The sequence below is a fragment of the Batrachochytrium dendrobatidis genome, assembly GCF_000203795.2.
Source record: "Batrachochytrium dendrobatidis JAM81 unplaced genomic scaffold BATDEscaffold_1, whole genome shotgun sequence".
Classification (NCBI taxonomy): Eukaryota; Fungi; Chytridiomycota; class Chytridiomycetes; order Rhizophydiales; genus Batrachochytrium; species Batrachochytrium dendrobatidis.
In genome coordinates, this window is record NW_006281099.1 from 1,867,955 (window position 1) to 1,891,016 (window position 23,062).

Genomic DNA, 23,062 nt, shown 5'->3' on the forward strand with positions numbered 1-23,062 from the left:
ACTAGCTATTCCACTTTTGCACACCACTGTGTCTATCGACATTGCATATATGCCTGACGTTATCTTTAAAACCGTACTGCCATCTCGGCTATCCCTACCACACAAATGAATTGATTCACTGGATTTGTTTTGAATGTTTATTTTTGGTGTGGTTTTTAAAATGTAAAGTAGAATATTAGGCACTGCAGAGTTGATATTGCCTAAACCCCTTTTTAAGTAAATAACCTTGAAAAGTAACAATTAGTCTACTTGATTGTCTATCAAAAGCCAGCATAAAATTACCCTGGATGTTCAGCGACTCGACCATCTCCGGAAATCGCTCATAATCGAGTCGTATGGCTTAACAAAAATGTCAATTGTGAAATCATGCAGCTCATCTTTACTATATAATGACTTACATTGAGCAGCAGTGTACAACTCGTCGTAACTAAACCGATTGCTGCTTTTTTGTTTGGCAATGCGCTGCAGTTCAACAACAAATCTCTTGGGCTCTCCTTTTTTACTTGTTCCGGATCCTGTGAAACCAAAAACACGAGTTGCAGTCAACTTCAGTACCAATAATGAATAGTGTATTGTAAAAAATAACACTTGCCATGCTGGGAACGTCGAAAATCAATCTTGCCTACACCGTCTTCATAAGTATCCCACAAACTGATTTTCATAATCTGGATTACATCCTGTGCATCTTGTTCTGTAACAACTTCACGAAGCTCTGATCTGGCTCGTGCCTCGGATAAACGAATCATAGATTCAAGTTGTCGTGTTGTAATAGGAGTAGAATCTACCGATCGATAATTACTAGTCAAAAGTACTTGAGTAACAGTTCAAGATATAATAGCCATTTGAATCTGACAATAACAATATGTATACCTTCGAAGCGTCAGATAAAATTTTTGTAATATTGCTGCTGCTTCATGGCTCAGTCTAAATCAAATATACAATCAGTTGATTTGATACAGTCAAATAATAAATCAAAAACTATTGACCTGGGCTTGGTGTAGGTGCGGGCATATGCAATGTACTTGCGAAGCAGTGGCAATGGAATTGTATTCAACTCTTCATCCTTTCCTACTCTGAGATACTCTAGTAAAGTCCTATCGGAAATTCCCGATGATCCCAGTCCTGATTTAGGATGCTCTGGTGCATTTTCTAATCAAAATAGTATAGATATAGCCAGATACGAATTAAAAGTATAAACATTTTGAATTGGCTTTAAACCAAAATAATCAATACTTACTCGCAAATTCTTCAAACCCAGAAACAGATTTGAGTGCTCCAGAGTGCAACTGGATCAAAAACAGAATATGCAAATGTAAGCCTCAAACCAAATGCAAATTTGAATGTCAAAACTGAATCACAAACCTTCATGATATGATCCGATAGAAACATATCCATCTGTTCGTCTGGCCGATCTAATAGAATAAACACCAGATCAAACCGCGACAAAAGTGCACCATTCATTTTGAGATTCTCTGAAACCGTTTTGGCTTTACTACAATTGCAATACTGTCAATGACTTGCCAAGTTTAACGGAAAGCAAGGCAATATGCTCAAGATTTTTATCACTCAACTTGTAGTGACCTCCTACTGGATTTGCTGCGGCAATCACGCTGGTACGGGCTGGCAAACTACAAATAATGCCAGCCTTTGCAATACTTATAGACTGTTGTTCCATAGCCTCTAACAAAGCTTGATGCTCACCCATCTTATCAAACTCGTCAATACAACACACGCCTTGATCGCCCAACACCAATGCACCTGCTTCAAGTGCCGTATCACCAGTATCAGAATCTTTGCACACAGTTACTGTCAACCCACTGGTGGTGGTTGTGTTTCCACATACATATACACCTCGTGGGGCTGCCCTCACAGTTGCAGCCAGCATCTGAGATTTACCAAGACCAGGATCGCCTGTAAACATGTTAAATGCATTGACCAGAGTCGATTGTCTATACTACAGCACATTTCTTACCAACTATCAAAATGTGTGGATCTGATCGAATGGATACACCTTGAGCGTCTTTGTCACGACGGCGTGCACCAAATAAAACCAGTAACAATCCCGCTATCCCAATAAAAATCGACATGGTTTAAAAATCACTTTCCAAAATAGTATGGCTTCGTGCTATAATTAGTTACCCTTGACAATATCATGGCCAAAAATTGGTGGACAGAGAGAATGAACCAGTAGCTTAAATGTCTCGGGCTGTTCATGGATGTGGCGGATACCCATTAGCTCTCTGTGTGAAAAATGTAAATAGTCTTTTCCAAGTCCAGTTCCTTGTTCAACTGTGCTATCGTCTTGATCAACAGATAAAGCACCCGCCTTGCTAAGCGAATTGACATCAATGTACAAATAGTACATTTGTGTAGCCGATCTCTTTTTTCCTGTATGATTGCAAATTTGATTAAATTAAAAAGCTTAATATCTCAGATAACCTGAATGATTTGGACAATGCATTCCAATATAAATGCATACCTTCATCGGTTGCCAATACTTTTACAACTCCTGCTACTGAAACCACATCGCCTGGAACAACACTATCTACCAAATCCAGTATCAACTCACACTCGACAGTACGCGGGATTCGGCCAGAATCAACCTGATCATCGGCGAGTTTCTCTTGAATTCTGAATACCAGGAATGTCGTTTGTAAAAATATAACAAATTAATTTATATATTTAACAAGATTCAGCGATGCATACCTAATGCGCTGCCAATCAATAGTATGGGTTGATGAATCGGCAGACCGATCTGCTTGAAACGACTTTCCTCTGCATCTAAATGTTTCGCATTTCACTGGCAGTCCAAATTTCCCATCTTGTAGCACCTGTGTCTGACTGTTGTCACACTTTGTGCATCTCATAGCAATCTGTGTCGTAAGCGGTCTGATTGACGATACTCGCACCACAGTGCCACGAACTGAAATGAATTTGCCTAATCAATATGCCAAGGTAGATTTGAAATCAGCGCATTATAACCATAAGCATGACAGAGAAAAAGACTTGCCCATCAGACTTGCTTTCAGATCTTTGAGCGGAGTTGCAAGAGGATAATGCATGATACGAACGATTTTGCGATCATAAACTGGATCAAAATCTTCGTCAATTCTACGAAGCTTCATTGCGACTGCGGTGGCAGCAAGACCCATACAGCCAAGTAGTTGTAATGGTCTAGTTTTTAGTCGAGTATCGAAATCTGGCAATGTACTCGATACATCTTTGTAATCAACAGGCATCAATGGTTGAGAGACTAGCCGATCGTATGCTTCCTATAAACAATCAAGAATACATTTGAATAAGCTAGCAGTAATACAGATGCATGCAGTTTCAGTATGGATCCTCACCTGGCTGTCTGTTTCATACTTTCTGTCAAAGAGAGCAGTAAAATACACTTGAAACTGTCTGACTACAGCAACTAATTCACCATCATACGAAAATTCGTCTGCCATGCAGTGAATTCATTTAGTGTACTGATTGAAACAGCCCAACAAGATGATTAGTTACCGTTTGGAAGATACAAATGCCAGCAAGGATATGGACAGTTTGAATTGATCTTTCCATGGCTATTAGGACGATGTTCTTTTGCAGAAACAAGACTAGGAGGCAGATCAATGGTGGATGCAGTGAGCGACATTAAATCCTGTTCATCGTCCAAGTAATGAGATTGCACCGACTCTCTGTGCTTGGGTGATGGTCGAGTGTCGTGTGCTGGATATGGAGCATACGAAGATCTTGACTGTCCTGCTGCACCACCTCGTCGCTGTCCTCTTCCCCGTCCATTTCCGCTATTACGATATGGATGCTGTTCGGACATGTTAACTGCGGTAAGTGTCGGACTAACCAATCGTTCTATTGCTTTATATACTATCCTTGACCATCAACTCTAAACTTTCTCATGCTTTATTATCATCATCAGTTTATTTGCATCATCATGCTGGCTTGTATTTCACCACTGCTCGCTCCATCTTATCGCACTTGAGAGCAAGTGACACTAGTCCATCATCCACCTTTTTCTGCAGCTCTTCCATTGTTTTATGCATTTCCAACTGGAAAAACTGTAGATCTCTCATAATGACTAGACGTAATTACATGTTTGACCAAGAGTTAGTTTAAATGGGAACAACAATACATATTCGATTTATGAATCAATTCAAAATAAGCTTTTGAGCCGACATACCTCGAAGATCGATCGATCGAGCTCTTTCATTCAGTTCCAGTTCCAACAGTCGCTTTTCTAGCGACTCGATCGTCTTTCGACTTTCTACATTAACTGGCTGGGCTGGTGCCAATGAAACTTGAAATTTGAAAAGTTTGACCTAATTCACTCTACTTGTTAGCCTCTAAACATACTGGCTTGCATTACATTCTGTATTTGAATGATTCATTCAGGTTTCAAGCCACCGCTAATTAAAGTACATATATCGACAAAACTTGCGCTTTTTGCCACATTCAACAAGCATATTCTTACATCCTTTTTACCCTTGTGTAGAATCGGATCAATGCCATGTATCTTGTCCATTTCAATTGCTAACGTACCGTCCTTGATTGCCTTTTCAACGCGATTAGCTTGATCTTGCGGAAGCTCAACCTCTACAAGATACAGACACTCTTCGCCAGTAAATTTAACTGTACATCTCCAAGCTCGAAATGTTCGCTCAAACAGCCAAAATAGCTCTGGCTCTGTTTCTTTCCAAATCTGCCAGCTTATAAACACGATTTATAATGTTTGTTGCCGTGTCCGCGATTTTTTAGCATTTAAAGAGTGTGAGGATATGCTTGTATCTCATATGGATAGTGTCATTGGAATAAACAAGAATTGCATTGGTTTTGATACTATGGATATAAGTTACCTAAGCTTGGTTTTTGCTAAAAACTGAGCAGTTCTGCCTATCTGTTCGGTTCCAAAGTCCTCATCCGACATATCAAATGCAACTGTTAGCTATATATCTACGAATATCTATTGCGGCTTAAGCAATATGCTGTGTTGGTGGTTATTGTAGCCCTAAACTGCAAGCACCTGACTATCCACGTGATATGTTTTAAAAACAAGCAGCTCGTGGCTGTAACTTATTTCCACTCAAGTTCAAGTTTTATTTCAATCTCGATCCATCAGCATGACTGCCAGACCCGACTTTGTACTCAAGGATGCTGTCCGACCAAACATTTATGCACTTTTGGTATGTATGAATTGATCAACCTTGCTTTTGATTGATTCCTCAGTCTCGATCTTTTGCAGCCATTACATAATAAGTCGCTTATTTGACTAGCAGCTTACATTGTTTCATTCGTTGTATATCCCGTGAATATAGCCATACAGATGTGCCAGAGATGATTACAAGGAAGGCATTCTTTTAGATGCCAATGAAAATTCATTTGGTCCAGCATTGGCTTCCCGAAACGATTTTCAAGCACCAGCCGCATCGGGTGCCCTAGGCAACTCGGATGTTCATCTTGAACGTTATCCGGATCCTCATCAACACGACATCAAGAAGCTGTTGTGTGGTCTACGTGGAATTCCATCCACGGACTATTTCTTTCTTGGTGTAGGATCCGACGAGTCAATTGATATTGCTATGCGTGTGTTTTGTAAACCAAGCATAGACAAGATCTTGATCTGTCCTCCTACATATGGCATGTATTCGGTTTCTGCCCAGGTCAACGATGTTCAGGTGGTGAGAGTTCCTCTGGATACTACTGACGGTCTATTTCAATTGCAAGTTGACAAGGTACTTTCCTATCACTTTTGATTAAATGCCATTGTTTATAGAAACCAACTTGGTATATCAAAGTATTCAAAATAAATGGTGTAAAATAGATTCTGGACGAATTGAAAAATGATCATACTATAAAAATGGTTATTTTGTGCTCTCCCGGAAACCCTACTGGAACTCTGCTGAAGCATCAAGATATCAAGCGTATCCTTGATTGCACTTCATTCAAGGGTGTTGTTCTTGTTGACGAAGCCTATATTGATTTTTGCGGGGATGCTGGCGGTGCCAATGTCAATTCAGTGGCATCATGGACTGTTCAGTACCCCAATTTGATTGTTACTCAAACTCTGTCCAAGGCATTTGGTCTTGCAGGAATTCGGTATGTTTTTTAACATTTTGAATCTTGTTTATTTATCCAATGGATACTGAGGTTTACTTGTGGCAATCAGCTATGCCGGATAAAATGGTTATAATCTTGTATGGATGGTTCACTAATCTATTTTATCTAGTCTCGGGATTTCAATTTCGTCGCCAGCAATTTCTCAGATCTTCAATAATACAAAGGCTCCTTACAACATTTCTACTCCAACATCTCTTCTTGGTCGCGCAGCACTGAGTGAATCTGGCCAGGATACCATGCGCCATCATATTACATCTATTATTGAAGAGCGCCGCGACTTGTTGCAAAAGTTTGCTAAGATGCCACGTCTAGGAATGCCTCTTGGAAACAACGACTCCAACTTTATCCTTATTCCCATTCTAAACTCGTCTGGAACGCCTGACAATGAGATTGCATTAAGAATATACAAGCGTCTTGCCGAGTATGAGGGTGTTGTTGTTCGTTTTCGCGGCAACGAGCTTGGATGCACTGGATGTGTTCGTATTACCATTGGCACACCTTCTCAGAATATAACTCTGGTTGAGAAACTTGGGATGCTTCTATCACAGTTTTAAATCGCTTTACAGCCCTATTCACGTGAAATGCAACACTTTATATATTTATCTTGAATTGACTATTTTGGTCTGGAATAAACAATGGTTGAATATTCGCTGTTTTTCTACTAGATTGATTGCTTCTTTAGTCGACATTTTTGGTTCTTTGCCTGGAATTGCATGAAGCATTGTTGTGTGGGTCGTTATCCGCAGAGTTCAATACTCAAAATATGAAACCCTAATCCTTGTAATATGTGTTGAACAGTTGATAAGCCATGTCTAATTAGACAGCTACTTTGGGGAATGTAATATTGTCTAGAATAATGTACGTGTTTGAAAATGTTGCATACCACTGTTTAGAAAGTCTCGAAAGGCATACATTGCTAAAAGACTGAAAAGATTGAACGAAAATCAAACAAATGGGACTTTCATTAACAAGCCACAACTGAACATTGTGTTATTGGAGACGCTGGTTTTACATCAATTAAGAAATGTCCGACACAATCATGCCACTGAAGAAACTCTTTTATTCTAATCTCAGATACGTTTGCAATCTAGTTCAAAAGAACAAAGATCGCATATCTCAGGAATGCAATTGTTTTCATGACAGTCATTCGGTGTCGTAATGTTTGGAGAAAAGGAAAAAGCTGGTACCAGTCAAATATATGAGACTGGTCGTTGATTAGTGTTTCATTTAACGTGAATACAGCTGCAGTTATCAAAAACTATCGGCCATTGATAATTTAAAGTACAGGTTTGATACAAATTCATTCACATACTAGTAGATTTGAATAGCAGTTTGTGCCGTACTTTTAATTGTGTATTATTCGACTCGAGTTCACGTTGAATCGTTTGATTCCAAAATTTTCAACAAGCTAGACTTTATTTCGCTAGTCTATTTTATTAATATCAGATATGTCGACAGCTGCTGCAAACCCTACACTTCCTCTATCAATATTTGTTACACCAGCTAATGATAGCCTGACTCGAGAAGAAATATCACACTTGCAACAGCTTGTTCGAGACCTTGTTCAAGGCGATACAAATTTGCCAGGAGGTGTTGACAGCGCGGATGGGTTTGACCAGATCCCCTATATCATCAAGCAGATTTTCCAAACCGGCCGTGAAGATGCATTTGGTGAGCAACTCAATTACTATTGCTCTAGAAAGGAAGCTGAAATTGAACGCATGTGCAACTTGCATTACCAGGTATGACCAAGTAAATGACTATACACTGTTAAAGGTTTGCTACAACACATTAAGCGCGATGGTTTGCTTATTCGTCTTGTTTACAGGAGTTTGTTCAATCTGTGGATCAGCTGTTGAAAGTGAGGGCTGGTACAGCAACAATGAGAGATAAAATTAAAATCATGAACGAAGACATGCAAACTGCGGGTTCAAAAATTGTTGAAAAGGTAAACCATTGCCATCCTACTGGATACATGGTTCATCTTTCAATCTCATTCACTTATACCGGTTTGATGTCTATGTTGTACACCACAATGCTATTTTAGAGATCTGAATTGATTGAAAACAGACGCACCATACTGAATATCGAGATGGCGCTTGAGACCATGCAATCTTGCCTGTTTGTTTTGGATATTGCCAATCGTGTAAGTGTTCAAGTCGGCAATCGCAAATACTACTCTGCTCTACGTGTAAGTGCATTGTAACAATATAAATATCAAGACAGTTTATAACTGCCAATCATTTTACTAATACATCGTTTTTATTATATGTAGATGCTTGATGAGCTAAAAACTACACATTTGGCATTGGTGAATCAGTACTCATTTGCTGCACAAATGAGTTGAGTTGAACTATTTTTAAATCTTATTATACCTTGACATTGATGTGGTCAGTCGAGTAGAAACTAAACTCTGTGCATTACATCCAGATGATTGGGTTCCATATATGCAAAACTCGATTCGCGAAGCAGTTATATCCGAGTTGAATCAGTGGACCGTTACGTGAGTACTATGTGTTGATGTATACGGTTTAGTATCATCAAGACATGACGAATCTAACTCATTATGTTTATAGTGTAAAGGAAATGACAGACACTGTTGGAAGATTAGCTATGGAGTTGACGGCCATGAGACAAGATCGTGCAAGCGAAATATTGGCCAGCAGCAAATATATCAGCAAGTCGGGTCGTAATCTGAACATTGGCACATCAATGGAACTGGCAATCAATGAAGAATACGATAGTAAGCTGTTGATTTAAACAATGGCTGTGCTGACTAGATGCTAATATTTTGACTTGACTGATACTCTAGTGGATGCGTTAGACAACGAAGATGTTCATTTGGATTTTACTGCATTATTTCAGTGTATTCATATTCATGATGTACTAGGAAAGCGTGCACAATTCAAGGCAGAGTACGAAGAAAATCGTAGAGTAAGCAAAGCATCCCATGTCAAAATATGCTAATCATTCTATTAACCATTTGAAACTTAAATTCTATACACATGAGCAGCTCCAGAGTGAAATCATAATTGGCACAGTGTTTTCGTTAAAGGACGGCGATATTTCTGGATTTGAAAAATACATTCAGCAAATATCGGGATTTTTTGTCATTGAGGCTACTGTTATTAGTGCAACTGCCGACTTTCGATCGCGTGCAGGTGTAAGTATAAAGCCTAGTTAAATGGTTTCAATATTTTCCTATGTCATGTATCTATCAAGCATGAGTTTTCAAATGCAATGCATGTATTAGGTGGAAGCACTTTGGGAAATGGCAGTGAGCAAAATGAATGCACATATTGGAGAATGCTTAAGAGATTGCACCATTCCCGAACTATTCCTAGATATCAAGATGTGTGTTGTAGCGTTTATTCAAACTATGGAAGTAAGTATTAATCTCAGATTAGTTGTCGTGAAATGTTACACATTCACGGTTTAGTAATGGACCATCTTATTTTTCATGCATAATACTGTGCAGGTGTATGGATTTTCTGTAACATCGGTCACAGATCTTATGGTGTCTTTGGTAGACAGATTTGCTGAAGTCAAAAAACTACAGTGCTGTGAGAAATTACTCAAGGTGATTGAGGAGGAAGATGATTACATGCCAGTGGTAGTGAATAACTCTGACGATCTGGATCAAGTAAACAAAGCGTTTCAACTTCCAAGCGACTATTTTAAAAATCCGACAAAACTTACTGGTGGAGCTGAAACAATTTTGTAAGTTTGGAGTTTTAACTTGTACATTTGCAATGTGTGATTTCTTTTAAACTGTGCACATAAAGTATCAAGGATGTAGAATTTAACCCAAATGAATTGCATGCATTGCGCGAGGTAGATTTCCCAAAATCTTGCCATTTTCAAAAGGCTTTTACAAGTGCTGTCAATATGTCAAAGATTTTATTTACGACTACTACCGTTTTGCAGACGGATTTTCTCAGCAAAGCTACGAGATGGATGATCTGCTCAAAAAAAGCTTGGAAAATTTACTAGTCCAAAATCTAAACGGTGCTTTAATGAAAAAGATTGGAAGTACAAGTCTATCTTTGGTGATCCAGATTATGATCAATTGCCAATGGTTTGAAAAGGCTTGTGGACAGTTTGAAGAAATGCTACAAGAACAGAGGTGAGATAATTTGCAATTGATATTCATGTTTTCCATCGCGAGTGCCTATTCGCATTTTCAAAGTCTGTCTACATATAATGATCGAGAACTTGACATTTATTACAACGAATAGGAGTGTATACAAGGAAGTGCGAGTTGTTCTTCAAGTTGCCCAGATATTTGATGAAACTCGCGCAATTGCCGAAAAACGAGTTTTTGAAATTGTGAATACAAAGATTGATGGGTTTCTTGAAGTTGCCGATTATGATTGGGATGCAGCACAAGCTGCTAATGCACCAAGCGCTTATCTCACAGGTATTGCTGTTTTTTAAAGATGGAATATGAGAATTTGAGTATAGAACTGATTACGAGATGCTTGTAGATCTGGTGGATTACCTCACGACTGTGGTGTCTTCTACTTTATCTTTGCTACCAAGTGCAACCAAGGCGTATGTTTACTTTGAAGCGTTTGATCACTTAACAGCATCCCTAAAAGTAAGTGGTATTATTTGCTTAGGCATGTAGAATTATTGGGCTAATAGATTCAATTTGAAATGGCGAATTCCATCACATTTAGAGCATGCTGTTGGATCCTCAGCTCAAGCGAGTGACTATTGCGGTTTTACACACTCTCGACATTGATATTGGATATCTAGAAACGTTTATTAAACAATTGAACGACACTAATGCAGGCGATGCGTTCACGGAACTCCGTCAGGTACTGCATTGCCCAATGTTTTTATTTAATGGCATTGATACTCTGCAATGTGAACCAACAGCACACACTATTCGTGCCATTCAAGCAACTACTAATTAAAATTTCTTTTAAATGGAACTGATTGATGTAGCTAATCAATTATGGAAAATCAGAGAGTTACGAAGATATATTGGTGCCAGCCATTCGCAACAAAAAGTATTCGCGAGTTGACATGAATGATGCAGTGACGATTCTTGAAAAGTGCGTAAAGTTTATATTTTACTTGTGTACATTAATGTAGTTTCATTAAGCATCCATTAATATATCTATTTGAACTGTTTATATTAGACTCAAAAACTTTGATACGTCGTACTTTTCGAAAGCGTCATCGGCGGAAAAGCAGCTCAAGAAGGACATTGAAAATGCAATACGCCTTATCAAAAAATAAGAATATTTCCAAGGATTACAAAATAAAAGATAGTAACGATATGATTGAGAGTGTGCAGACGGACAGTTTTTGGAAATGAGATTTGATGTCTTGGACTGCGTGAAGAATTGCACTTTCCCAAACCTTAAGCAGCTTTGCAGGACGCCTGCAGGCAACTTTGAGAAATGGCTTCAGCCAGTGCAACATCCCGCTTCAATCTGCTAGACACTCTGCAGCTAGCAGATTTGGGTACTGTTTTACCTTATTTTTCTGCTGCTGGATATTTATTGTAAACCATTGACTGACTAGTTTTGTTCTTTGGACTGTGGCCCTCATCTGGATATCAAATACTCGTGGCGTATATAGAGCCATACTATTCCAACCTGACAGCATTTGGCATCAAGTCTGTGGATCAGCTCATGACTCTCACTATGCAGGACTATGGTGTCCTTGGAGTGCAGAGCATGGAAGACCGCAAAAGTATGTTTTTATATATTTTTCAATTGCGTATCTAGAATCCAGTTTGTTGGCTATCATCACTGATTCAACTCGATATCAAACGAAACTAATGCATCGTCACTTGCTTTTATATTGGGTGGTAATTGCCATTGACCTTGATCCCTTTACTGTAATTGCGCTATATCTGTAATTTAATACACAGAACTGTGAGTATAGAATGAACGGCTGGCTATAGTGCCAAAGTGCAAATCTGGCTGCTCCATTTGCATATTAATCTGTCACTATGTGTAGTGCCAAGATTATGGGGTTTAGACAGTTGTACTATACTAGTCAAATGGTCAGCTTTTTATACTAACAATCTTGATTCGTGATATTTTCTTGTAGCTTTCAGCTTATTCAAACTCTTAAATGTAAGACTGTATTTTGGCTTGCAAGGTTTCAAAACGTGAATTGTCATCACCAGTTTTTCTCTGGCCCACTCTTTGCCTAGTCAGAGCACAGATTTGAGATAAAATTTGTATATTGTGATTACTTTTGGCTTATATTTGCCTTGCACTTTTGGCCTTTAAAGAGCTCAACTGGCTGCTTTACAATGTCAACATTGTTCAGGTACACTCTGAATCTACAAGTGTTATGGTGACTAATTTCAATCTATTTACTTATGGGGTGTATTATCAATACTCGATCTAGCCGAATCACCAATGCTTGTAGATAACGGATCATCTTTTCATCGCACTCTTCCAGCTGTAAGCAGGTTAGAGTCGAGAATTCCTGGTCCATCAATGCTGCCAAAACCAGCTGCATTTGCTGCGCCTCCTGCTTATCATGTGCAACCGTCCCATTCTACTCATTCACAGAATCAATCCCATTCCCATCATCATCCCAAACACACTTCTCCACACTCACTATCCCAGCGCGTTTCTCAGCAGTATGTTGAGCCTGTGCAACCTCCTATTCCTGTCCCTACTCATCAGCCTCAATATGAGCCTCCGATGAGATCTTTAATTTCTAATGCAGCTCGACTTCATCATGCTCATACAGCACCGGCTCTTGGGAATTCCATGGAGGATATTCGACTTTCCACTGCAGACTCCTATCGCGAAAGGAAACCAAGCCATTCTGCCCCAGATTCGGAAGATACTGACGAGGAAATGGCCATTAGTGGTAACTCGGGTAGTTTCAACAACCATGCTGGTCGTAATCCAATAAAAAAGAAGCAGCATGTATTACAAGGCCAATTGTCTTTCTCGCCTAAGCGTAGTCCACTACAGCTCAATGCATATGGCGTACCAATTTCTGTTGCAGCTTTGGATTCTACTACAATTTCAGGCACCTCTAATGCCACACTTCATGCATCCAGTTCTAGTTTAAAGTCTAATGCAAAAACAGATCTATCCGATCGCATTCGTGTCTGTGTGCGTAAGCGACCACTGAATAAAAAGGAACTGAAAAAGGGCGAATCAGACATTGCTACTGTGAATGGTCGTCGCACGATTGCTATTTTTGAGCCCAAAGTGAAAGTCGATCTTACAAAGTATGTCGAGACTCATGAGTTTACATTTGATGAAGCGTTTGATTCGGAAACAATGAATGATGAGGTGTATCGGCGTACAGCTTTTCCTCTTGTTGAGTACATTTTCCAAGGTGGTAAAGCGACTTGTTTTGCATAGTAAGTGCATCGTACTCTTGCGGCTGATTTGATTTAAAACTGCACGACTTTGCCAAGGGTGTCTAATGATTTATTTTTCAATCATAGCGGCCAAACGGGAAGTGGAAAGACACATACGATGCTTAATGAAACCGACGGTCTATATGTTATGGCTGGCAGCGATATTTTTAGTCTTCTTGGTCGCAGCGAATACAGTCATTTGGCGGCATGGGTGTCTTTTTATGAAATCTACCAAGGCCAGTTGTACGATCTTTTAGGTGCGCGCAAAAAGCTATTTGCCCGAGAAGACGGAAAACAAAATGTATGCATCAAGGGAATTAAAGAGTACGAAGTATCGCAAGTAGGGCGATTGATGGAGATTTTTGAACATGGTAATGCAACGAGGTCAACAGGTGTTACTGGAGCAAACGCAGACTCTTCTCGGTCACACGCCATTTTGCAAATTGTTCTCAAGCATAAAGAGGGAAAAGGTCGCATTCAAGGTAGATTGCTATTGACATTTTATGGTATAGAATGGGCTGTATTGGATGTGGCTATTCGTTAACTCAATATGCCAATGGTTCTGTTTTTATAGGCAAATTGAGCTTTATTGATTTGGCAGGAAGCGAGCGTGGAGCAGATCGTGGCGAAACGGACCAAAAGACACGGTAAGGCCATGGGTTGCAAGTATTCTGATCATTTTGTCTATTTTTTGATTTGCTAAATTGTATTTGGTGTTTGTATAGCATGGAGGGTTCAGAAATCAACAAGAGTTTGCTGGCATTGAAAGAGTGTATTCGAGCGCTAGATCAGGATTCACGCCATACACCATTTCGGCAGAGTAAACTAACCCAAGTATTAAAGGACTCATTTATTGGGTATATTTGGCTATTTAACATGTTCTTGATTACTCTGTCTTGTAGGATAGATTAAACATTAACACGAGTATTTTTTGCATTTTAGAAACTCCAAAACATGCATGATTGCTACTATTTCGCCCAATATTTCCAACAGCGAACACTCACTCAATACTCTTCGTTATGCATACCGGTAGGTGGATTGTTTAGCTTTTCCGAATTCAAAGTGTGTATTTTTACCTTTAATAAATGTGTCAATTAGTGTCAAAGAGCTCAAAAACGATGGTACAGTAGATCCCAGAGATTATGCAACAGATGGTCAAGATACAACTGCGTTTGTAGACGATGAAGGTGATGCCGACATTGAAGCTGATGACGTTGGCGATGAAGATGGTGATGAACCGTTACTTCTTGATGAAGAGTTTCCTCCAGAAAACATGGCTATGGGAGAAGAAGCGACACCCATTCAAGCAACATTTGATGGCTTTGAAGAAGGCAGTCACGAGCAGTCTCAACAGCACCGCCGACGCTCACCCTCCAAAACACAGCAAAAGTCGGCTATTTTGAGCCAACTGAATAAAAATGGATCGCCAGTGAAACGCAGTCATGGAAACTCGAGCAACATGCCTAATGCAGATTTGAATTCATCGATGGTTTCCGCGTTTCAGCGTAGTCAGCTCATGGAGAGAGATGGTGATCGACCAATAGATTTGAAGGGAATGGCGACATCTCTGGAAGCACCACAGCTGCGTGGATCTCAATCTAACCATCCGTTGGAACGGAATGTGAATGATGGTCGTTTGACACTTTCTACATCAGCATCAGGAGCAGTTGGTTCATCAGAATCACTACACAAAGTATCAACTGTTGCCAACATGAGTGATGTTGAAGAGCTGATTCGCATGCATCGCCAACACATCCGCGACAACACCGAGTCTGGTAAAATTGAAAGCAAACTATTAGTCAATCTCACCATGAAACCCGGTGCCAAGCATACAAATGAGCATGGAATCAACGATGTGTCTTTTGATAGTTATGTTGCGGAGCTAGATAGCATTTTGGCTAAAAAGATGAATAGGATTGCAGAGATGCGAGCCAAAATGCAACCGTTTTTACAGCAGCAACACCCATAGTAGGCTGAAAATAAACTAATCCTATCTATAACATAATTATTGATTTACACTTGCATTCATATAAAGTGTAACATTTGTCTGTATTTATCTTGCAGGCTTTCACTCTTTTGCTCCAGAACGAATATTCAACGATTGTTTCAAGACCATCACTGCAAGATGAATACATAAAAATATCATTTTGCGTGAATGCGGCAGTAGAACAAAAGCATTGCCAGACAATTGAATTCGCATTTCTCTCGACTAGTTCAACCCCATTTATAACCGATTCCTCAGCTCATGCGTCGTGCATTGTTCTAACTGAACTCCACCCGCAGTAAGCATTGAGTCGTTGGCAAAAAGCGGTTTACAGACATTTACAGTTTTTACTAGTAGAACGCTTGATATACACTGCATTAAACTCGACTTGCTCATTACGACGAGCATCTCTGAATACATTCAATCTATTCATACTCGAATACTCGGCTCTGTTCTGCATTACAGTTGATATTCGTTGGGTTTCTTGTCTGATAACAATTTCTACTTCAGCCTTTTCAGACTAAACTTGTATATCGACAATTCTTACCATCACTAACAGCAGTTTAGCACTTTTATTACATGGCAGTTTTCGACCTCAAGAATACCTCGGCAGCCGATACTATCCAGCTAGTTGCTGGATATCTGCATCACATTACACAACTCAATGATGCCGTACCTCGTAGTCGAGTGCTGACCCGCTTTCACGCTCGCACTATTCCATCCATCGATATTCAAGGATATTTGGCTCGTATTCTCAAATATGCTCCTTGTGGTAGTGAATGCATTCTAGCGGTTCTTATCTACTTTGATCGTATGACTCAGGGTTCTCTTATGGCTGATTCTACTGCCGGGTTATCTTTCATTCCGCTTATCAACCCAACTCTACAGGATTCATCCACTCCAGCTGCTGCAGATGCCACCGCGGATCTGGCCAGACAACATCATGCTGGCACTACTGTAGAGCCCATCAAGCATTCAATTGTCATCAATTCGTACAACATTCATCGATTGCTCATCACTGGTGTCATGGTTGCTGTTAAGTTTCTCAGTGATGTTTTTTACACAAATTCCCATATTGCCAGTAAGTTTATTGCTCTTTGGTTTGTATTTGAATTGTTGAAATGGTAACAATTGAATCGACTCGTAGAGGTCGGTGGTCTTCCCGTTCAAGAACTCAACCGATTGGAAATCGAGTTTTTGCTTTATAATGAGTTTAATCTTAACATCAAGGCAGGCCAGCTACAAGAATGTGGAAACTGGCTACTTAATTTTGAGCTAGATAGACAGACATTGATGGAACCAGTTGTATCATCTTCTTTTAAACAGGGCTGGACAGAGTCAAACAATCCGCTATTGAAGGCTGTAGATCACATAGCTGGAGCAAATACAGAACCTACAGATAGTTCTATAACGAAATCTCTTTCTGATTCTTCTATAGATCCTGTAACATCAGCGAGTTTTCAGGTGCCTGAATCTACTCATCAGGCACCACAATCTGACCAACAACCGCAAGAGCATGCAACCAAACATTCTCATCCATCCTCCCATTTCTCTGGGTTTCCCATGTCTCAGCAACAAGAGTTGGTACAGAAAAATACCAGTTTTGACTCATTTCAGTCGTTGACTCCATTGCATGGAGGTTTGTCAAACGGCAGTAGTAGCATAAATATTGGCAGCAACGCATTGCAATCACAGTCAGATGGTGTAGTTGTAACCAGTCCATCTTTTATGTTTCCAAATACTTTTTTGAATGCAATCCAGACACCCAATTTACAGCGACAATCTGCTCTATATCATTCCTATGCACCCCATAATAATTGTATTTTACTTCGACAACCCACTGCACCAGTTTCTAAAATGACTCGCAGAAGCCGCCATCTAGCATTCTTGCCATCCTTTGTTCATAGTGGATTGGCTATTGATGGTCGAGGTGATACGCTAGTTGGTCACCCTTCTGCAGTAATACAGGATGATATGATGGATGATTACCACGTCAATCCAGCCATGTGGCGATTTTCAGACACTACAAAACCCTGCCATGTTGGACTTGGATCTTATGCTCGTGCATTTGGTGCAGTCAAGGCATCAGTTTATAAATTGCATCTTTGTCGAAAACTAAACCACTTGCCACGTTTACACGGTCGAGTTCAAACTCCATATAGGCAACGCCAGAATACAAATCGTGCTGAAAAATCATACAAGAACCGATTCAAACGTGCATATCTCAACTGGTATCGGTCTCATATTCAGCAATTTAATGTTATATCTCGACATACATGTTCTAGATCCGTTGATCAGATCACTCAACGGTGTTTAGCGTGTCATTCCAACACTGAGGTACCAAGTGGATCTGAAGTCCAGTCAGCTGAAAGCATGAATAGTTTGCAGCCCGAGGTCAGCAACAACATTAGCAACACACCCACATTGGACATATCTACTACACCAGAAGCCATACTCGATGCGGCAGCTGCCGAATCTACTACGTCACCAACCTGCCCATTTGGATAACCTTTAAACAGATTGATTCGATTCCTTATTTTTATTGTAGTTATCCACAGTTGGAAATTTTAAACATATTCTATTGCCTAGCTAAACAATAAATTTATTTTGGAGTCTGGCAGTTGCTTCATCTGTGTTCACAAACACTTGCAGAGTCGAAGAACAGTCCTGACTAGTGAATTGGCACCAATCATTTCATGACTGGCCATTTATCATGCATTTTGGCTCCCTTATTTAGTGTTTTATTTTACGTGAATACGACAGCATAATGACACAGGTGATGATTGCATGCAGTCGGTGTTGGTTGATTGCAGACTGCATTTGCATAAGCCATTGAGTCTGTAGTGTTTGTGCTAAACCCATTCGGTTCTGTAACTACAGACTCGATGACTATTTCAAACCATCAGTGATGTGAACAGCAAGCCATTCGGCACATTTGTCATTTTATCACAACTCACTGTCATTTAATATATTGTTGATTAGAAAAACGAACAGCCTGCAGTCGACGCACCGACCAAGGTTTATCCAACACTGACAGATGCCGACTTTCCACCTTTGAAAAATGATCTGATACTGCGAGTTGCTCGTGGAGAGTCTGTTGAACGAGTGCCTGTATGGATCATGAGGCAGGCTGGCAGATATCTTCCAGGTAAAAGAGGATTTGGTTTCTGATAAAACCTATTGATCGATTCATCTCATATTTACACATGAATCAACATTAAATTATAATAGAATTTCGCCAGGCTCGTGAGCGCAACGATTTTTTTACAATCTGCAGATCACCCGAGCTTGCTTGTGAAGTTACCCTGCAGCCGATCGACAGATATGATGGACTTCTGGATGCATCTATTATATTCTGTGATATTCTTGTTGTTCCTCAAGCTCTTGGACTTGAAGTACAAATGCTTCCAAAGCAAGGTCCGCATTTTCCTGCTCCCTTGGTTGATCCAACGCATATGTCACGACTGGTCGAAAAAGTCAATGTGGATAGAGACTTGGGATATGTGTATGAAGCAATAACTCTTACCAGAAAAAAGTTGGATGGACGAGTGCCATTGTTTGGATTTGCTGGCGCTCCTTGGACGCTAATGGCTTACATGATTGAAGGCGGAGGCAGCAAAACGTTGAACAAGGCAAAAACTTGGCTGTACAAGTACCCAAAAGAAAGCCATGCGTTGCTGCAGCGTACTACCGATGTGATTGTCGAGTATCTTGTTGGTCAAGCTAAATCAGGAGCACAGGTATAACTTTTTAAAAACTACAATGCAAAATCAAGATCGAACGCTAATTATAATTCATTTGCTTTGTTTCCAACAATTAAACTATACGGAATTCAGTTGTTGCAAGTGTTTGATTCATGGGCTGGCATGCTTTCTCCATCCCAGTTTGAGCTTTTTTCGCTGCCTTATCTTAAACAAGTAGTGGAGCGTGTCAAAAAATCACTTGCAGATCTTCCCACTCCGTTGAATCCTCCCATTTCTGTATTTGCTCTGGGTGCTCACCATGCATTGGAAAAACTTGCTACTCTGGGATACGACATTGTTCAAGTGGATTGGACTATGGATCCTACAAGTGTTCGCTCTCGACTTGGCGACAAAGTCACATTGCAAGGAAACGCTGATCCTTCACTCCTGTACGGCGATCGCGAGACAATCCGTATCGCAGTCAAGAAAATGATGGATGGATTTGGCACTCGGTCTCATTACATTGCTAATCTTGGTCATGGCATGTATCCAGGTAAGTTGTATTTAGGTCCCATCACTTTATATTGCGTAAATTATATTGAGCATTGTGTCGGTATTTAGATCATGATCCAGAGCATCTGAAGTGGTACCTTGAAGCTATTGTATGGTTTATATACTTGAATATATTTTCAAATGTTTTTATTTCTTGATGTTTACGATACTAACTACACTCGGTTTGATTGGGATTTATAGAAAGAGTTTTCAACTATTGCCAATGGTCGCAAGCGAACTCGTGAAGAAAATAAATAACCACATCACATAGGTGTATTCAATTTATTGATATAGCAACAGTATACAGTCAATGATATTTTTCAATTCATATAGCAAACCCATATACAACAATGAGATCAAGTGGAAACTATATTTCACACTATTTTATTACCGAGTTTTCATGCCAATAGTCTAACAAAGTTGGGGTAATATTTACTTTTGGTTGTAGTCATCTTGCTTTATATCTGATCGTTGTTTTCATCCGACTTGACACGACGACTGTTCAATGGTGATAATGATTTTCCACCTGGCACATTACCACTAGCACCCTTTTTGGCCAAGAGAGATTGGAAAAAGTTGGCCAATACTTCTTGTGAACCCGCAGTGATTCCAGCACCGCCAGAACCTGTGGATCCAGATCCGCCTACTACAGCAGCTGCTCCACCCGCACTGTTAGAATACTTTGAAAGCGATCCCGAGTTGGCACGTTCAAGAATTCGCTTAGCAGCTAAATCACCAATACCTGCCCCCGAGACTTTATCACGAATAGATTCCTAACCAACGCATTGCAATGTATAAAGTAACCGATTTTAAATGCGTTAGATTTGATACCATTGAAATTCAACACTACAAAACCTTGCAAGACTTTACTTGCCTGTTGCTTGGCAACTTTAGCAGATAAATCTTCCAACACTTCTCTACTCGTGGTAATCTGTGTGTTGGTAGAGGCAGGAGCATCGGCAGTAGAATGGCTTGCAGTCTTATCATTCAAAAGTTGGCTGGTAGTCATTGGATTAGAAGCTGGAGAAGAAGCCAACGAAGTACCAGCAGAAGAATTGACTCGGGATTGCTCGTCCAGTTTCATCAGCAATGGCAAATGCTTTTGCAAAAAATCTTGATCGTTTTCAGGCTCAATCAATGCAGGCATGTCTAATATCTATCCAACCCCAAAAAGCATCGTTAATCATCCCGTCTAATTGCACATGTACGAAATAAAATCAGTGCTTGAGATGCAAAAATGACTGATTTACATTTAATGAACGATCAGCAACAACAGTTTGATACATGGGTATCACGCTACAGAGTGGTCCAGATGTTGGATCTTGAGTAGACTGTGCAAGATCCGAGTCATTGATACCCGAATAGACTTCACATGGAAACCCATCACGTAACACACGGATTTTACCCCAGCTATCCCAACCTGCTGGAATTGAAACAGCATCGCGCTCTACAGTTTGCGCACAGCCAGTAAATTCGTATCCTGCCAATTTTCGAGAAGACTGAACAGTGTCAGAGTTGACGGTTTGTGAATTTTTTGATAATAAGCGATGCAAAATGTACGATCTTAGGTTGATTATTGTGTCTGGCCGCTGTTGTGATACATAGAATAATGCTGCTCCATCTAATGATTTAGAGCAAGTGCAACATTACAAAAAACACAAGTTATTGAGTGGGCACTTTTTTGCATTCATTCCTGCAGTGATTGCAAACCAAACCTACAGCTTAAACAGATGGTGCGAAGTGTCTGCTGAATATAGCCAAGCTTGTCTTCTTTATAATCTCTTTCGTGATCTGTCAAAATTTCTGCCTATCCATTCGAATAGAGCAAGCAAAACCACAAAACTTGATCTCAGTCCAGAATCTATATATTGCAAAAATAGCCAGCCCCATCTTTTAAAATATACACTTCAAATTACCTGACAGCAGACTACAACAATCGGTAAACCAATGCTTTTGTTAAGCACGCCAGATCCAAGTGGGAGTGAAAGGGAATCTGGCAAGCCAAAACTATTTTGATTGTGAGGTTCTGATTGAGCCGATTCAAACAAATCGGTTGTAGATCCTAGAATTCGGTTGATTGTCGCAGCCGATTCAGTATATCCACGAACATGCATCTCCACTAAAATAGAAATGTAGCAGCATGATCAATACTGTGTCAAATCACTTTCATCTAATCTAAATGAATAAATTGCTCGTACATTGATTCTTTAACTCTTGGATAGCAGTCCTGTTAGATTGTGAAAGATACTTGATACGAGATTCTAGCACACCCAGCCATGAATTTAATGATTTTATAAAAAGCCAAGGTTTACTCCAATCCAAAGTGATTATGGCCAGAGAATCCCAAATATTTTCGTTTGTCAATGCAAAGTCTAATAAGCTATGGTATACTGGATCATCTGTCAACTGGTATATTCCAATACGAGCTACGGCTAACAATATATAGAGTCAGCGACATTGAAGTAAAGCCATGTGATAAACACACAAGAATGGCTGTAACAAACATTGACCAATTATGAAATGCTCATTCAAGTACATTAGATTTAAACCAAATCATACTATACTGTACCATCATTTTCATCGTCATTAATGTCCATGTAGGAGTAGCTGAGTCCTAGATCTGGAAAATCTGATGAGGAAACGGGATCCTTATCGAGCACTGATTCTGAAAGAGCATCAACTAGATTGAACTTTGTGTTGCTGTGATCTCCTAATAACCAATACAAATGTTTAAAATTAAGACATGATTGTAATATATATTTAAATTAACTAAAATATAGAATTGTTTCAAACAAGATGAGCATTGATATTTGGCAGGAATCCACCCAAATCACCACTCAAGGCAGCATGATCATTAAAGCACATTTAATCTAAACCGGTACTAATATACTGAATAAATATCTTACCACATACGAGAAGTGTCTTGCATAAAACCGATTTGGTAGTGCCAGTGGTTGCAGCTCGTCCAAGGATAGATGACCAAATTTCACCACCTTCATTGTCTGTTTGAACAGCAGGTAATTGTGCTGTAGACAAAAAGTAGTTTGAAGCGCCATTAGTTATTCCAGGAGTAGATTCATTTGTTTCATGGAGAGCACCAGATGTTTGTAGTTCAGACACTGCAGCCATCATTTTACTGCCGTATTTACGTAAAATGAAAGTGAAGATGTCAAATCCACAAACAGCCAATCTTGAAATAATCGGTAATTTACTGGACAATTTGTGCTCACTAAATATTCACGTCATGGTTGCCATCTTCAATTCTGTTTTCATACAAATACTATGACATGGAAACAACTGCTGCATGTTTAAAACTGTTCTGTTGAACTAGAACGCAAACGCATTCGAGATTAAAAACAAAGTTTGACCTTG

At 39.7% G+C, this 23,062-nt stretch overlaps 8 protein-coding genes across 8 annotated transcripts; 5 read left to right on the forward strand and 3 right to left on the reverse strand.

Moving 5' to 3' along the window:
• Window positions 1–175: 175 nt before the first annotated feature.
• On the reverse strand, window positions 176–3,817 carry BATDEDRAFT_21770 (uncharacterized protein; the record flags this gene model as incomplete). Its single annotated transcript, XM_006675314.1, has 15 exons — window positions 176–339; window positions 399–546; window positions 627–798; window positions 871–924; window positions 987–1,149; window positions 1,238–1,286; window positions 1,363–1,492; window positions 1,518–1,911; window positions 1,973–2,065; window positions 2,140–2,388; window positions 2,480–2,631; window positions 2,707–2,938; window positions 3,020–3,272; window positions 3,348–3,445; window positions 3,508–3,817. The coding sequence occupies 15 exons, from the start codon at window positions 3,815–3,817 to the stop codon at window positions 176–178; spliced, it is 2,661 nt and encodes an 886-aa protein (XP_006675377.1).
• Window positions 3,818–3,932: 115 nt separating this feature from the next.
• On the reverse strand, window positions 3,933–4,924 carry BATDEDRAFT_85450 (uncharacterized protein; the record flags this gene model as incomplete). Its single annotated transcript, XM_006676262.1, has 4 exons — window positions 3,933–4,078; window positions 4,181–4,319; window positions 4,472–4,706; window positions 4,854–4,924. 4 exons carry the CDS (start codon window positions 4,922–4,924, stop codon window positions 3,933–3,935), a joined length of 591 nt encoding a protein of 196 aa, XP_006676325.1.
• A 211-nt stretch (window positions 4,925–5,135) lies between these two features.
• Window positions 5,136–6,656, forward strand: BATDEDRAFT_3086 (uncharacterized protein; the record flags this gene model as incomplete). Its single annotated transcript, XM_006674832.1, has 4 exons — window positions 5,136–5,180; window positions 5,313–5,729; window positions 5,819–6,093; window positions 6,224–6,656. Coding segments are annotated over 4 exons (1,170 nt in total), but the record flags the coding sequence as incomplete, so codon positions are not given.
• Window positions 6,657–7,562: 906 nt separating this feature from the next.
• BATDEDRAFT_84790 (uncharacterized protein) lies at window positions 7,563–11,407 on the forward strand (the record flags this gene model as incomplete). Its single annotated transcript, XM_006675967.1, has 16 exons — window positions 7,563–7,856; window positions 7,943–8,062; window positions 8,162–8,305; window positions 8,390–8,456; window positions 8,545–8,617; window positions 8,691–8,857; window positions 8,927–9,048; window positions 9,128–9,277; window positions 9,368–9,499; window positions 9,593–9,834; window positions 9,953–10,240; window positions 10,353–10,534; window positions 10,602–10,714; window positions 10,797–10,937; window positions 11,068–11,177; window positions 11,265–11,407. The coding sequence occupies 16 exons, from the start codon at window positions 7,563–7,565 to the stop codon at window positions 11,362–11,364; spliced, it is 2,445 nt and encodes an 814-aa protein (XP_006676030.1). The 3' UTR covers window positions 11,365–11,407.
• A 1,546-nt stretch (window positions 11,408–12,953) lies between these two features.
• On the forward strand, window positions 12,954–14,504 carry BATDEDRAFT_7949 (uncharacterized protein; the record flags this gene model as incomplete). Its single annotated transcript, XM_006674893.1, has 5 exons — window positions 12,954–13,471; window positions 13,559–13,953; window positions 14,046–14,118; window positions 14,197–14,328; window positions 14,414–14,504. The coding sequence occupies 5 exons, from the start codon at window positions 12,954–12,956 to the stop codon at window positions 14,502–14,504; spliced, it is 1,209 nt and encodes a 402-aa protein (XP_006674956.1).
• A 1,530-nt stretch (window positions 14,505–16,034) lies between these two features.
• Window positions 16,035–17,963, forward strand: BATDEDRAFT_21775 (uncharacterized protein; the record flags this gene model as incomplete). The annotated part of the gene is made up of 2 exons (XM_006675315.1): window positions 16,035–16,536; window positions 16,603–17,963. 2 exons carry the CDS (start codon window positions 16,035–16,037, stop codon window positions 17,961–17,963), a joined length of 1,863 nt encoding a protein of 620 aa, XP_006675378.1.
• Window positions 17,964–18,064: 101 nt separating this feature from the next.
• Window positions 18,065–19,948, forward strand: BATDEDRAFT_84792 (uroporphyrinogen decarboxylase HEM12; the record flags this gene model as incomplete). Its single annotated transcript, XM_006675968.1, has 6 exons — window positions 18,065–18,231; window positions 18,438–18,603; window positions 18,687–19,195; window positions 19,292–19,691; window positions 19,760–19,800; window positions 19,892–19,948. The coding sequence occupies exons 1-6, from the start codon at window positions 18,223–18,225 to the stop codon at window positions 19,946–19,948; spliced, it is 1,182 nt and encodes a 393-aa protein (XP_006676031.1). The 5' UTR covers window positions 18,065–18,222.
• A 200-nt stretch (window positions 19,949–20,148) lies between these two features.
• Window positions 20,149–22,819, reverse strand: BATDEDRAFT_21777 (uncharacterized protein; the record flags this gene model as incomplete). Its single annotated transcript, XM_006675316.1, has 8 exons — window positions 20,149–20,409; window positions 20,469–20,846; window positions 20,941–21,311; window positions 21,410–21,497; window positions 21,607–21,809; window positions 21,889–22,122; window positions 22,260–22,400; window positions 22,597–22,819. The coding sequence occupies 8 exons, from the start codon at window positions 22,817–22,819 to the stop codon at window positions 20,149–20,151; spliced, it is 1,899 nt and encodes a 632-aa protein (XP_006675379.1).
• Between the last annotated feature and the right edge of the window lie 243 nt (window positions 22,820–23,062).